At 41.5% G+C, this 16,401-nt stretch overlaps 1 protein-coding gene across 3 annotated transcripts in view; it reads right to left on the bottom strand.

Moving 5' to 3' along the window:
• LIMCH1 (LIM and calponin homology domains 1) overlaps positions 1-16,401 on the bottom strand; it is a 174,408-nt gene that overhangs the window by 15,296 nt on the left and 142,711 nt on the right. For all 3 annotated transcript variants that reach the window (XM_059471429.1, XM_059471431.1, XM_059471430.1), the window contains 5 exons: positions 8,205-8,298; positions 5,687-5,853; positions 4,920-5,025; positions 2,673-2,701; positions 1,602-1,685 (listed from right to left, as the gene is read on the bottom strand). In XM_059471429.1, coding sequence (XP_059327412.1) covers positions 1,602-1,685; positions 2,673-2,701; positions 4,920-5,025; positions 5,687-5,853; positions 8,205-8,298 — 480 coding nt within the window. The remainder of the gene's footprint in view (positions 1-1,601; positions 1,686-2,672; positions 2,702-4,919; positions 5,026-5,686; positions 5,854-8,204; positions 8,299-16,401) is intronic.

Raw genomic sequence — 16,401 nt, 5'->3', positions numbered from 1 at the left:
AATGAATTTTCTAAGAGTGGTTTAATCAGAAATAGGATTAAATAAAAGGATATTAAGGATAAAAGGAAAAAAATTGGAAACCTCCATGGGTGTCAAAAAAAAAAGCTTCTTTTTCACTTTGCCCATTTTTTTCCAGGACATACATTTAACACCTTCAAACTTCAAGGAACTTTTGACACATTAGAAGTAGTTTAATTTCTTAGAATTCTAAAAATCTTTGGTTGGAAATTAAGTTTATGCTCAAAAATATTAATAATTTCTTGTTTATCTTACTGTATTAAGTTTCAAAAATGTTTCACAGACCCTGAAACACTGAGACAATGGTTGTATATTAAAAACTTCAGCAAAGTAGCATATAAATAAGCAGGCTTTGCAGATACCAGTACTAATTTAAGAGATATGCCATTAACTCTAATTTAAGAGATATGCCAACACAATTTAATGAATGATGAATAACTATGCAAATTTAAGAGATAAAGGGTGTGCAAAGCTTTGAAGAGAGTAAGATTATAATTAGTTAAATAGCTTATTTTCTTCCTTGAAGGCATGATTTCTTAAGAATTGTTTTCACAGAGTTTTGCGCAAAAAAATTATCTCAAAGAGGTGTTTAAAATTGTTTGCCAGAGCTGGTTTGAATATGGAGAGAAATGGTGACTTCCACTTCCCTCTTACACCAGTTCCAACATCTGTTCAGATTGGTAACCACATCTGCCTATTCCAGAAAATAAACATTTACTATTGAGAGAGTACCCCCATGTGCCAGAAAAATTATTATAAGAATTTTACACTACTTTAAGAGGTGCAAAATTAGACTATCTCAAGAAAGCATAGAGATACACAAGTCCTACTTAAAGGATTGAAAGACCCCATTTTCATATTCTCCCTCCCTGGACAGCTGTTTGCTCTTCTGTTACGTGCAACAAAGATGTGATTTCTTCGGGATCAAAGCTAGTCACAGTTTCAAAAGACACTCCTGACTGACTGGGAGATTCAGGTTCTCATGTCCACTGCATTTCTTTCCACTAGGACACAAACCTAGAAATTTTAGAGTTTACTCTACCACTAGGCAAAACTAATGGCTGTTTTGAAGATATTTCCCTCTCTTGCAAAACCCCCTCAAACCCAAGCCCTTTCATGTCCAAATTTAGCTTGGTATTTTCCAAGAAGAACCTGTGAACAAAGCAGATTCCTATGAAAAGCTATTAAGACCATAATTTTAAAGAAGAGTTAAAAAGAAAGCATCAGGATTAGGAAATTGTCAGTCTTGACAAAGAGGCTCCAAGAAATTAAGAGTTTTGCAGTCTGTGTTCAGTATAATTTAAATATAATTGAGGACCAGCACATTCAGTTTAGCTGTGTGCTGGATTGCAGGACCAAGTCCTTTTGGTCTTTCCATGAAGTGGGTAAGGGAGACATGAGAGTGCCTAAACCACACAGAACGTTTGTGTGAGTGTGTGTGTGTGTGTGTGTGTGTGCTCATTTATCACTCTACTGCCACAGAATTTGCTCAAGCATGCACAGAGGACGTGGAAAACACAAAATGCTCAACTTTTGTCCAAAGGGACAATGCAACAGTGGAAGACACACAGTTTCTTCCCTACCTGAAGCAAGCGTTCTTGCTCGTGCTGCCACCTTTCCTGGCGCTTGCGCTCTTCTTCTGGATCCCAGGACCAAAAATTGAAACGCTTAAGTGAAGGAAAACCAAGCTATTAGGCTGTGACACTGCACTTCACATGGCTACCAGAGAAAACTGCACTGGGCCTGATTAAACCCTGCCAATGATGTGACAGTGGGAAATTGGGAACTAGATAAGGGTTCTCTCAGGTAGCAGAAAATATTCTTAGCTTCAGTGACACTTGGGATTGCCCATTAGTAGCCACATGATAAAAAATCATTTGGTTTGCAAAGAAAGTCTTGGGAAATTTCAACTGAAGGGAGGAAAAACGTCTTAAAGCAAGCTCTAAGCATCACAGAACAGAGTCACCTCCAGGGACTCAAATTTAAAGAACGCATATATTTTGCTTCTCTATAATCTTCTTTACAACATGAAATGCAATTTTAGGTTGCAAAAAATATCCTCTCATTTTATGTCTGCCAGCAAAACAGCCTATAGCCTTGCTTTGAATTTTTATTCATAATTAAATAAATCTTCAGGCTTCACTAAGGATCCTATCACATAATATACTTAAAATCTTTGTAATCAAGGGCAACTTTAGATACTTCCTGTCATATCCCTTTCCACTATAAGCAGTATTTGAATCTCATAGGAAGAGATTACATCTATTTCTATATGGCAAACAGAATGCGAAATACTGTGTACTTCAGAGTAGCATTTTTTGTGTGTTGAGTTTTTTTGTTTCATTGAGGAAACAGTACAATTGTGAAGTCCTTTCATTTCTATGCATTAAAATGCAATGGATAATTTAGAATTACATCTTATTTAGAGATTCTGAAGCTTTAGTGGCTCCAGCAACCAAATACTGTATAGCTAGCTCCAGATGAATTCCAGATTCAGACAATGCTTTGATTTGGGTTGTACTTTTCTTCTTACATGTCCATGAGAAAAAGTTCTCATTCTGATTTAGGGAAGTTACAAGAGAGTTTGCATAAAAAAATAATTTCTGCTAAACACAAATCACTAAACCAAATAATAATGCAAAAAAGGTACTCACGTTTGATTTATCACCAGTATCAGAATCAGCTATTAAAAAAAAACAGAACAAGGAAACATTAAATTTAGCATAGCAAAATTTCCTCAGCCTGTAAATAAATCTACATTATATCTGTATGTTAGTTTCCTATTTACTCCCACAACCAAATGCAAGGACTAATTGCAAGTGAATAAATCAGAAAACCAGATTATACCCATCACCCACAAAACTACTTTTTATCTGGGTTTAAAGGAGCACAATAACTAATATCAGGTTCTACTCTACCACTAGCTAATGCCATCTACTTCTGACCACAGATGTTAGCAGTGTTCAGACATTGAATCTTACCTACCTTGATCTACTTTTCCCTTCGTGATTCAGTGCAAGGAAGGAAAAAGTACAGCAATGCTAAAAGGATGGGACTACACTACACAAGAGCCACAGTTACGAAGAGAACCATTGCCATTTTCTATCCAAATGTCTTTGAAAAATAGAATGATTAAAAGAAATTAAGACAAAGTATTTATAGGCAAGGGATTTCTTTTGGGTGCCTGAAACCAGAGCATCGCAACAATGTGCAACCCAACAGCTCTTTGTCAACTGTGCAGCAGGGATAGATATTTTCTACGAAAGCGAGAGGTAGAACAGGTGGTGATGAGCTTTCAGCCCAGCCCGTGTCTGAAGACACCTGTGGCTGGAGAGCAGAAGGGCTGGAGCTGCTCCCAGCTCTGCGTTTACCTGACTGCGAGAAAAACTGCGAGCGCCGCCAGTGGTTGCGGACCCTTAGCGGAACCAGGGCCCCGCGGGGCGGCTCTGCGGGCGAGGGCACGGAGACAAAACAGAAACAGCGCGGTGAAAAGGTGAGGACACACTCTCAGACCCGAGCCTCCTTGGCCACGAGAGGGATTTGTCTACAGTTGCCTTGGTCCACGGCAGCTAATTCACTATGGACCTGAAGATCACATGGACTGTGGGTATTTAAATACAACTTTTGCATCATGGCGCCTGAACATACGTGAGAGCTCAAGCACGCTGATGCAAGGGCAGCCAACCTTTTGAGCCTTTGCATGGCGCTTGCATCCATTCCTATTGCAGATACAGGTTTTAATGCATTTTGGGAGCCTTTCAGTGCTCTATTTGCTGTGAACACTAGAGTGCAGCCAAGTGTTTCGGCACCAGTCAGAAAACTGACAAGGCAAGAGACCTACAACCTTTTACTTGCTATTTGGTTTGATTTGCTTAACATAGCACCTACCCACTAGAAACATGTGAGAATTCCATTCCTTTTCAGACAATCACAGAGTGGTTTGGGTTGGAACGAACCTTAAAGATCATCTAGTTTCAATTCCCCCTGTCACAGGCTGGGACAGTTTCCACTGGATCAGATTGCTCAAAGCTTCATCCAGACTAGCTCTGAAGGCTTCCAAGGGATGGGGCAGCTACAACTTCTCTGTGCAACTCATCATATAGAATTTCTTCCTAATACCTAATCTAAATCTACCCTCTTTCAGGTTAAAGTTTTTATTCCTTGTCCTATCACTATATGGCTTTGCAAAAAGTCCCTCTTCAGTTTTTTCGAAGTGAATCACCTTCAGTAGTTTTAACCTTGAAAACATTAGGCTAATCAATATATTACCTATATATTAACAATCTAGGAAGTTCCTATGGGGAAAAAAACCTCAGTTGATTTTTCTCTTTTTCTTCCACAATACCTACACATATGCATATTTAAAATAAATACAAAATCAAACTACTAAACATTATCAGTCTGAAGCAAAAATTTGTCATGAAGGCAAGGAAAAAGATTCTGCATTGCAAGAACTTGTGTTGGGCAGTGGTCAAATTCAAGGATGTGGTAAGATATGTGTATTGTTCATCTATAAAGAGGAGCTCCAGAAGAGCAGCTGAGTGCAAAATTTATCTCCATAAAATTTTATTGTGAGATAAAGCCAATTGCTAAGTCATTATCATCTGTGAGCAGCAGTATGTAATACTCATTGACTTAATACAGCCTTTAGTGCTAGGCCAGGTAAATGCAAGACAGAGATCTCTCTCTGCTGTGTCAAATTTCTGCTGTTGTGTTTAAGAGGAATAGCTAGAAGAATCCTTTCCATCACAGAAGCCACACTACCAATATCAGTCAATGAAACTAGAAAATTACTGTTTTATCTCCAAAACCCTTCCAAGTCATTAGGCCCCTCTCCCTGAACACCACATGCCCATATTCAGCTGCTGTCTGGCTGAGTTTTCCAAATGCTTTTTGCTCACCTTGTAGACCAGAGTTATGCAGAGTAACTTGGCTGGTTTCAGGTAGTTTCTTTAAAAATGGCAGCACTAGACTCCCCTTTTCTTCCAGGGCTTTTGCTTTAGTCACCTGTTCAGACATTTGGGAGCAGAAAACAGCATTAAAAAAGCAACAGGTTCCATCAAATGTCAGCTTAAACCCTTCCTACTTATTTTCTGAAACAGCATTATCAAAGATGAAGCCTCTATCTCTAGAATGACAACAGGGAGTTGCAGTATTGAAGTCCTGTAAGTAACGGGTAGCTGTTTCCTGTTGACATTCCCACTGCCCTGCACATCAGTCCTCTAACACCATCTGACTAACCAACACCTAACTTACCTGAAAGAGCAGCATGGTGACAGCTGCTTGCTACCTCTGTCACCACAGGCACCTGTTCAGCACTTCAAGAGGACTAAGAGGATAAGCTCCACTGTCTGCACCACCTGGATACTCTGCCCTCCCAACAGGTGGGGGACTGGGGTTTGTAAGTTAAGTTCTCATTTCCAGTCCCATCAGTTAACAGGTTCAAACACTACAAACAGACACTGTGGAGTTCCTTTCGAGGAGGAACTCTGATGACCACATGATTTGGCAGCTGAAACCATCCTTCAAGGTCATGTTTTGAATGAACTCCTGAAGTGACATTTTATGGAGAAAAATACCAATTTGCACAATAAGCATTTTTGTGTAAGACATTTTTCTTTCTTTTTTCTTTTTTTTCCCACTCCATCTTTTTCTTGCCAGTACATACCTCCTGTGTAGGAGGGACCTCTGCTTCCTTCTGCTGCTCTATTTCAGCTTTCTTCACATCTTTCTTGCTTGAAGCAGTTTCCTCTGAAGGGACAGGACTGGGAAGAAATTCTAGACTTTTCACAACAGGGCTGGAACAAGCTGCAGTTGACTTGAATTGCTTTTGATCTAAACCAAATCCACACATATAAGAGATAATGTTGCAAGGTTAAGATACTTTTTCAAATAAAACATGCCTATTTCCTACAATCCAATTTCTTACTGGATGTACAGTAAGCCCATTTACTGGATGTTTTGAAAAAATAAACTTTTTTCTTCAACACGGGAAAAATTAATTTCTCAGAGAAAACAAGACTGAAAGAATGAAATTCACCTATTAAAATTATGTGCTTACACTTGACTTGGACATCACGGGTCACCCTTCATGGTCAACAAAACCAGAAAGTCCTCTGTAAAGAGTCACACAAACTTTTATTTCAGGCACTCCTCTGGTTGAGATGAGCTGTAACCCACAATTGGCCTACTGAGCTAAGATTTCTTGACTGAAGTTATGTGACGAATCCTACCCTAAGATGTTACAGAGATAAGCAGCTATATGACCTGGTGTCACTGTCAGCACCGGAGGATATTTCAGCTTGCCTATTTTCACGAAACCTACCACTTCCACTGACAATCAGTTAAGCATCAGACAACAAACAAACTACTAACAGGCAGCCTTGAGCTGGAATAACCTAATTGTCATCTAATTCTTAAAGAAACCCAGCAAGCTGATGCTGGTTTCTGGGAGAAGAGCCTAGAAGCACACAGGTGTACAGCTGTGACAGCTGGACTGCTGAGAGCTGACACTCCACTGGAAGCAGAGCAGTCACCAGCATCTCAGGCACTGAAAAAGCACCCAGACATCTCTCCAACCTCCTCAAGGAGAAACTTCAGATCCTGTCCCCTTTCCAACCACAGCAGCACTGGCAGCTTCTGAATACCTCTTTGACAGGCTGGGAGAGTAAGCTAAGAAAGAGATGCAGCTCACAACTCCACTAAGAATGTGGACACACACAGCAGAGCCAAGAGCTGCTGCTGCTGCCAAGGCAGATGCACCCTCCTCTGGAGCCCTTCTCCCACCATTAGAGGCAGAGGGGCCACAGCATGGAAGTGTTTGGCTTGTTCTGAACAGCAGAGGAGGTTGTTTACAAGAAGTTCACAGTTTGGACCCCACCCATCCCTCCAAAGCAGACATAATGAAAACTCCATGTTACTTTATCATTTTGATTTTTGCAATGCTATGTCAGTTTCCCTTGCTAGACAATATTAAAATTTGCTGTCAGTACTTAAGGTTTAGCATTTCTGGCAGCTGGGGAGCTGAAGCCAAGATGGCTTTGTGATTTGTAGACAGCACCAGCTCATCACTGTTGACTTTTAGAAGAGAATTTGGTCATTTCATTACAAGATTGCACCTTCTACATTACCTGCCAGATGCAATTGAAATTTGTTAAACTATGTACTTTGGCATCTAGGAGCCAAAGTAATTAAAGCAGCTAATGAGCCCTTGCTAACAGCCCATGTGCTTCTAATCTTTGGGGAATGGTACCTCACTGATGTTTGAGGGCAAAGCTCAATTGTTTAAGTCACATTTATCCCCAACAAATAGGAGCATTATTTTTACATACCAAGTGCAGCCAGAGATCTCATTTAAACACCTACTTGACATAGTACTTTTTACTTACCCATACCAAGCTACACTTTAATGGACATATTTTTAAAAATGACCAATAAAAAATACCATGAACTTAGTATAATAGTATACAGCAAATAAAGTGCCTACTCAAAGACAATGTTTCAGAAACACACTTTTGAGGAAAACAGCTTAAAATTGTACCAGCAAATTCCTTTCCTCAGATTAGGAACCATGCATAAAGGCTTTAAGGCAGAAAATTAGAGGTCTGCACAATACTGCCCATTTAAAGCCCCTATGGGGACTGAAGTGCCCCTTCTTACTCTTTCTCCCATTCCTTCATGTCTTGGGGGAAAAAATGTGTCAAATAGGAACTATTACTGACTGGTATCTTCTGCCCTTATTGCTTTCTGGTTACAGCAGGCTGTGGCACTGGCTTTTCAGGTGCACAGATGGCCAAGTGGACAACTCAGGTGTATAACTTCAACCACAGAATGACAGAACAGCCCAGGCTGGAAAGGACCTCAACAGACCATCTAGTCCCAGCTTTTGTGGGAAAGGGAGCCTAGAGGAGATTCTTTAGCACCCTGTCCAGCTGCACCTGAAAAAACACCTGCCTCAGGGGCTCTAACACATCCCTTGGGAGGCTGCTACAGTGAATGACTGTTCTGACAGCATACAGTTGCATTTTGTGTCAAGACTACTGATATTTGTAGCATTTTCTAATGAGCCCTATTGGTGCTGCTGGTGATGCTCCTAGCAGATTCCTGACAAAAGGGGACAGGGGTGAGGGCAGCAGCACACCCACCTGGGGACGGGCAGGGTGGGGTGAGGGCAGCAGCACACCCACCTGGGGACGGGCACTCCGGGCAGGCAGGTGTCACACTGCTGGGGCTGGGCTCGGCTTGCAGGCTGTCAGCTCCATCCAGTTCCACTGGGGAGGCCTGGAGAGAAGAACACAGCATGAAGTGAGTACAGTGGAAATAAAAGCATGTGCCTGTTCCTCGAGGCAGTGCTTACTGCTCCTTTGTAGTGTGTTCGAACCACATCAGTGTGGAGCTCAGCAGGGCGCTGGGGAGAATGTTTTGGAGCAATATGTGCCCGTTCTGGTACTGAATGGCTGTGCTTTAATCTCATTTTCAAATTCCTCATCATCAGCCATTAATGTGGTTGGTTTGGAATAGCTCTACAAGCTTTTAAAACTGTAGGATATCTTGGATTGTGTTAGCTGGAGATAAGCACACATTTCACCCCTAGCTTCCCCTTCCAGAATTACATACAAATGTATGCATTAGTGAACAGATAGCACACACTAGGGTTTGGAAAGTGGCAAAGTAATGAAATACTTCCTTTATTTCACGGTTGTCTAAACAATCTGTTATCTGAAGGGAAAAGCCAGAGTTTGTATTAAAGGTAATGAAATACTTGAAACACTATTAAGAGAGGACTGAAAAAATATGGTGAGACCATATCAAGCCAATAATTCAAACGCCTTTGAAAAGCAAGCTTCCTGACCTGGACAGGGCTGTTGCAGAGTTAAAACTACACTGTCAAAACAAGGGTAACACTTCAGCTGATCTATTCAGCAGCTTCCACCATATGTCTGCTTTTCCAGAAGGCAAATAAAGAAAAATCTGCAGCAGAGCTATCGGCCACTGCCGATAGCTTGTGCTTCTAATGCATCCAAGATCTAGAAAATGGCAGATTCAATGGAGGAAAATAACAAATGCAGCCTAATTTTTGAAATAAAAAGTGACATATTTCAGAAATAGCCTATTGTATACTCTCTTTCCTGTCCTCCTCCCACTCCTCCATCTTCTTAAGAGCTGCAAAGGAGGGAATCTGATCAAGTTTCCTCTTTTCTGCAGGCAAGAATCAACCCTCACCTTATGTATGGATCCTGTTTCCTACCCCTGCAGGCCCTCATGAGCCCACGGCCCCTTATCTGAACATGCCCCATGAAAAACAGGCCTGGGCTCTCACAGCTCCATAATTGGAGACATCTGCTGGCAATGCCAACAGGATGTCAACACCTGTGGACACACCACAAAGCTCCAGGGAACTTTACTGCTGGCAAAGCTTGTGAATCCCTGCCTCGTCTCCTCTCTGGAGGGAGACACACTCTCAAGAGGGGCAGGAACAGGTCTAGGAAGATGCCCTACAAGAAAAAGGTGCAGCTGGTGTGGGGCCATGGGCAGGGCCAGTGACCAGGCAAGCCCAGCAGGCAGCCAGCAGTGCTGGGAACAAGAGCAGGGTTCAAGGGCTGTGCTGCAGCTCAAGGGCTGTGCTGCCACCTCTCAGCAGGACAGGCACCAGATCACAGCCACGAGCCCCTAGAGACGGCAGCGCCTGCTGGGGCTGGCTGCCTGCCATCCTCCTCACTGCCACCGCCTTCCAGGGCACCCTCACCCCTGCCACCCCCAGCCTCTGCCCCAGGCAAGACATGGAGACACATCTCCACCTGCCTAAAAGCAGTTCTTAAAACTGGACGAGGCAGAAAGTGAAACAGAGTCTCCAAAAAGGTAACATGGAAAGTTTCAGGACTTCCTTCCTACCATGTCCACCTGTGAATGCATCTCTACCAAAAGTGAGGAAAGCACAGACCTCTCCCTCCATGTCTCACATACTCCCAGGTCACTGGAAATGAGGCACAGGTTAAAACACAGCCCCAGAGAAATGCTGCAAAGACTGCAAGTGCCATGCCCAGAGGTTTATCTCTTGCCACTTAGTTGCTCATTTCTGTCATTTAACCCACCTCTCTATCCCCCAGTCCTTCTGGATGCCAGCCTGGTGTGTCACTGAGAGTTTTCATTGCAAAAGCCCCAGAAGAATTCTACTGCAACTAAAGCAAATTTCCCCTTCAGCCTCAGTTCTGGCTCCTGATGCAACAGTGGCCAGTGAAGAAGCTACAGGAAATCCTTGCCAACCTTGCTTAAAGCAGAAATAGGTATTTCTTTTCTGCATGAGGACAGGCTAGCCAGATAGGTTGTGCCATATCTGGACTCAGAAGTTTTCAAGATTTGAAAGATCAAACCCTTAGCAACCTGTTCTGGTCTGATCCTGTTCTGAGCAGCAGACTCAGCTAGAGACCTACAACCTGAATTATGTCATTCTACAACCTACAAAACTCTGTTAAACCTAAACAAATGGCTATCATTGAGAGCTCAGGATTTGCCCTAAACAAGGTAGTTTTCACATGGAAAAGCAAGAGGCTCCACACTCACTAGTCCAAACCATAAGCCTCCCAAAGAAATTGTTGTAGATTTCAATTATTAGTATTTAGATTGATAATATTTTTGGTAAAAGAGTGGAATTCACCCTTCACTCTCAAACAGGAACTGTCCAAATTTAAAAATTAAAATAAATAAGTACATTCAACTTTAATTTCTATGTCAGAGGCTTTAAAGCTATAAACTGTCATATTCCCTGAGCCAATACAAAAGTGTTAAACTACCAAAAAAGCAGCTGATGTCAGCTGCTGCTGGAGAAAGAGCACAGCCACAATGGCCTCTCAGAGGGGCTAAAAATTCACTGGTGCTCAGTGAATGCTGCAGTGATGCATGATGCACAGACACAATGCACCTGTGTCACCTCTGGGCCTGGAGTTACCTCAGGAACCCCAACATGGTGCTGGTGCTGTTGTGCAGCTGTCCTGCACAAGCACAATAACTAAACCTGCCCATAACCTATATCCAGGAGGTTGAATCATGTACAGACATAAATGTTATTTATAGAAAAAAGAGCCACTGCTTGCTGCAGGAAAACTGACTTTCCAATGGCATGCTGCAGAAGTTCTGTTCCTGCTCACGAGACATGACTTTTTCTCCTCCCTCTGCTGAGCAATTAAATAGTAGTGACATACAGCTAAAAATATAAAACTGATTAATAACTAATTTATAAAAAAATTAAGTCAACTTCACTTGGGAACTCTCTTATTTCCACTAAATTTAATTCTATTTATAACACCAAATTAATGTAGTATTATCTAGTATTTTATCCGCAGGCATACGATACATTTAAGAAAATTCTTGTGCTGATACAATTGATAAAATCTCTTTTTTACTACAGCCTATCGTGCTTCACATTTCATAAATATTTGTAATCAAATGATGATGTTATCGCTGAACACAAAAAATAGGTGTACAAATATTTCATTACACCTAGGAGGACTGTATTTTGACTAAAGACTCAGTAACCTAGTGAGTGACATTTCTGAGGTGTTTCAGTTCTGTGTGGAGCTCTCATGCCTTGGGATGAAGGACTGATGTAGCCTCTCAGCACCCTTCTGTCATTTGTGTTTGTGGGCAGAGGTCTCTTTCTGCAGGGCAACAGAGCCATTCCAAACACAGGCTCTGCTGAGGGGGAAGGTCACACAACACCACCACAGGCAATGAAGCCGTCAAGAGGAGTAAGGAAAACCTCAGTGCATGGGGGCTCTGATTATCCCTGCCCACACATCAGCCTGGTGTTGAGACTGTCCTATTAAAACTCCTACATCCTGAAGAAGGCTGACTACTTGGATCTCCTTGGATGGGTGCTTTTATTACCCCATGCAATCTGGATGCCCAGGAGTTAAAGTAAGCTTCCCCATTTATGACTTAGCCTTCATTCATGATGGAAAGTTAAATACTGTGATGGCAGCTGTGGTTATGAGCACATCAGTACAGAGGACAAAGCAACACCTGTGTTCTGCTAAACAAACTATCCACCTAACAAAGACACAAGCACAAACATATAGTGTTACCAACACCTATTAGGCATGAAAATAAATTAGTTCAGTTTGTGAGAGACAGGATTTTAATCACATAAACTAGGGTATCAGTCCAAGGATTTCTTTGATTAAGATTATGCAAGCCAGAAATGGCCATATTGACTACTGCTGTGGCAGAACTTTACACCCTTAATAAAACCCTAAAAATACAATAACCAGAAATACCTAGCACACAAAGTATCACAACTTCTACAATAATACAAACTCCAAAGGAAGTTACAGTAGAACTTTATTAATTCTTCTTGTAAATTAAATTGAAACATAGCTCAGTTAACACTGCTTGCACACAAAATCATGTGAAATATTGTTATTGTATTTTATATGAAAGCATGACAAAACAAGCTGTCTAGAACCAGTGAGAATGCAGAGATATCAGACAGAATCAGGTTAAAACTACAATTGAAATTCTGTAAAACCATTCAGGAATAAAATTGCTTGCAACATCAATAGCCACATGTAGAAATTGTCTGACAAATCACAAAACTTCTGTGATTCGAATTCTACACATATTATGATTTCAAAATTTTTGTACAAAGATTTCCTCATCAAAATTAATGTTGGCAGCTGATGTGAGTGGAAATGATGGCACAACCTTGGGCTGCCACGGCTTAGTTTCTTGCATGCTATGACAGATATAGTACTACAGCCAAAACACTGCTTCAACAGGTTAAGTCATCTGCCAGCTACATAATGCTATATTCAGGCCAGCTATTTACAACAAAAGATCAGGGTAATCAGTAACTGACAGAGAAGCCTTGAAAATGTTGCAAGAAAGTATACAGTATTCCTGATAGTCATTACAGCTATTACTGTTCAATTGGGGTGTAAAATCAGCTTCTTTCACTTCTGACAGACAGTGAAAAGTACATGGTTGTCTGAAGGACAGGAGACAGGCAGGTTATGCTCACAACCAAAAGCTGAGCAGAGTTCCCTTCTAGCTGCTTTGATGCTTTGCTGCTTGCACTTCTCATCCTACACCTTTTTCCCTTCAGGTAGTCCAGCCCTCCATGCAACTTTTCATGTGTGGTTCAAGGCAAAGCTGTCAGTCTGGAACAGACAGGCTTACCCTACGAGTGTATCTCATAATGAATCAAAGAACAAAGACTTGTCTTACCGGATATGTACAAACCAGGATTTCAGCCCGGCTCTCCTGTAGCTTGGCCAACAATCCTCAACCACAAGAAAGCTTATACTTTAATCTCAGTTCAATCAGTGAATTTTTCAACATGAAGGAGAGTGTTACTTGGATATAGAAAACAAATGCATTTTGTGCCAAGCGTGCAGTGAGTACAAATGGACAAGTTTAAGCTAGCTATAGAAAAAATAAAAGAAAGCTGCCTCTCCCCACCACCACCACTTCACCCTGATCTTTTTTAGGTTGTTGCCTATATTTATTTTTTTGGTTGATCAGAGCAAAGTTATAGTTAGAGCTATAGGAAGCCAATAATTTCTATGTGCTTGCATAAAAATTGGTTAAAATAAAGTGATGTTACTTACTTACTGACAAATTGATTCCTCTACACTAAAATCTGCACAAACACCGTTCTAAAACAAAATATTTACTTTGCCAACTTTTGATTCAAAGAGCTAGTGGTCACAACTTCTCAACACTCTTGGTGTGTGCCACTATTCTGTAAAATGGGAAAAAAACACAGCCTAAATGGCTGACAGGTAGGACCAGTATGAGGAGATAATTTTCACATTATTGCTGGTATTGCCACTGATTGATCAGTCTTTGGGCTTGTGCCCCAGTTTTTCCAACTGCATTGAGAGGTATAGGTAGGTAACTACCACCCCTCTTAGCACCACATTGCTCCACAAACACCAGTGGGATATTTTCCTCCTGCTTGTAGGTCAAGTTTATCCTTTTTTAGACTTTAATCATAGGCAAAATTCCATAAGCTACTTTAAGCAAAGATCTCTTGTAAAATCACTTATACACTACCTATACTCTACCTAATACTCTACCTATACTCTAGAGATGTAAGTATATTTTTTGATAATATTTTTCTTTACTGTCCTGCTCACCTGCTGCAGGTTTTTGCATCTCATTTCATAGTAGATTCAGGCAGGATGTACACGTTTCCCAGTCAGTCTCTGGTTGTGAACATTATTCTATACACATATAGATGGGGTCCTTCTCTTCTCAAAAAGACAACTGACACTGAGGGTCTCACTCAGAGGAAATGATCTCTGCACTTCCCTAGCTCCCCAAAAGCCTCAATAGTGTTAGTGTCTTAAGTGGTGCAATGTAAATAAACTTCAGGCCAAAAGCACAGTTGGAGCACAGTTGCATAGCATTTTCCCCTGTTGCAGACAGTGCCTGAGGGCAGCCAGACAGATGCAAACTGGGACTACAGAAAGGACTTCAAAGGGAAGCCTGCCAAGCTGAGAGAAGACAGAACAAGTCCATTTGACAAATGAACTGAAACAGCAGGGGAGCAGCCCTACAAGGGATGGAGGAGGAGGAAGGGGCATGTAAAGAACAGGAACAAAATCAAAAGGGGAGGACAGGAGTGTCATAGGTGAGGTGTATATGAAAATAAATATATATTTGACAAAAGATACTTGGAGTAAAAAATGAATGAATAAAACCCAAAACCAACCCAAATCTACAAACAACTAGAGAGGGAAAAAACAAACCTCTGACTCATCATTTCTCAACAGAACGACTGCCTGTGAATCTTATTCAAAGCCTGGGAAGGACACAGCTAACAAGAACTGAATCAATAAAATATACAAATAAACACAGCGTAAGCAAGTTTAGAAATGGCTTTGAAAATATGCTTAATTTGAAGCAGTTTTCTCAAGGCAAAAGAGCTTCAGTAATTTCTTCCACTCTAAAAGCTCTTCATCTCAGCTGCTTTTCTACGCCTGTTTCTGTCACTTCCTCTTCTGGAATGTCAGAAGGGTTAAGCATCAGAGAAAACCTACAGCCCTGTTTTCTCCTTGTGGGAGGTGACAGTGGAGGCTTTCAGAAGGCTTCTTACTTCTAAGAATGTGTAGCTTGGAAGTCCCATCCCTGGAGCAAACATCAAACCTCTTTTTCCCTTCTGGAATGCTGACAGTGACAGCTAGATGCAGTATCCTACTGATCAAGAGGTCTTGTTTTACAGGGAGTGGAACAAGCCCAGAAGGATCTTATCTTTCCTAATCTGGATTTCCAACCTTCCAGGAGGGGTGATATCCTTCAGAGAGCAGTTTAGCCTTTCTGGGTCTGCAGATGAGGCTGACATGGTTGTGTTAGCTGTCCAAAGTCCGAAGTAAAATAAGTACAGGGAGAAGGCTGAGTGAAGTGAGTCCAGTGCAGCTGCCCAGTTCTTGCACATAAGGCCCCAGACCAATCACATCCATACCGAGGGGTCTGTAGCAGTGCTTGTCTGTGTCCCAAGACCCCAGTGGAGAACCCAAACATCAGTACCATGTCCCATCTCTGTAACCTTGCATCTAAGCCCTTTCCATCAACAAACCAAGGCTCTCCTCTATGCTTAATAGCTAAGTTACTGCCCATGCCTTAATCTGAGGCATGGAGACCTGTAAAATTAAAAAGAAGCATTTGGGTAAAGAGAAGTAAACATCCAGAATAAACAGAACCTGAAATCTTATTTTAGGTTGGCAAATTCCCTTCCAGCCACAGGCAGATCTCCTTGTCTTCTCTCTTATCACATTCAGTGCATTCCACCTGTCTTCCTACAGAAGATTCTCCTCAAAGTAGTCTGCTCTCCTTCCTCTGTCCCTGACATGCTTAATACACATACCTTTGCTAAAAGCTGAAGCGCCAGGAGTAATTACAATGATTTGCACTACCCAGTCACATTGCTTATGGAATTGTGAGGCTAGTGATATAAAATTTGTAGTTAGAGCGTGGACACTCTGTTACTAGCATCATTTTGGTGCACCCTCATTCTCTCTTGCAGGCTTCATCATTAAGTGCATTCAAGCTGACAAACCAGGAATTATTCTGTAAATGTCAAGAGTCACAAAGAATCTGAGGAGTCAAACTCTTCTGCCACCTTTGCTGGTATCACCACAAGAGTTAAGAACTGGAAGGAGAAACCAGACACAGAAAAATTTGTATTCAGCTGGCCATATCATCCTCAAAGCTGTAGAAAGGGGAGGATGATAGGACATCAAAAGATACAACCACACTCAAGAACTAACAGTGACTTCTGCTGCTGAGTTTCTTCATAACTCTAACTAGACCTGAAAATCCTTAAAAAGGAGACCTTAATATTTTCACTTCACTACTTTTCAGATTGTCATTGAGCTTCTAATC

This window comes from Ammospiza nelsoni, chromosome 4 (assembly GCF_027579445.1).
Source record: "Ammospiza nelsoni isolate bAmmNel1 chromosome 4, bAmmNel1.pri, whole genome shotgun sequence".
Taxonomy (NCBI): domain Eukaryota; kingdom Metazoa; phylum Chordata; class Aves; order Passeriformes; family Passerellidae; genus Ammospiza; species Ammospiza nelsoni.
This window is presented reverse-complemented; position numbering and strand designations above follow the sequence as displayed.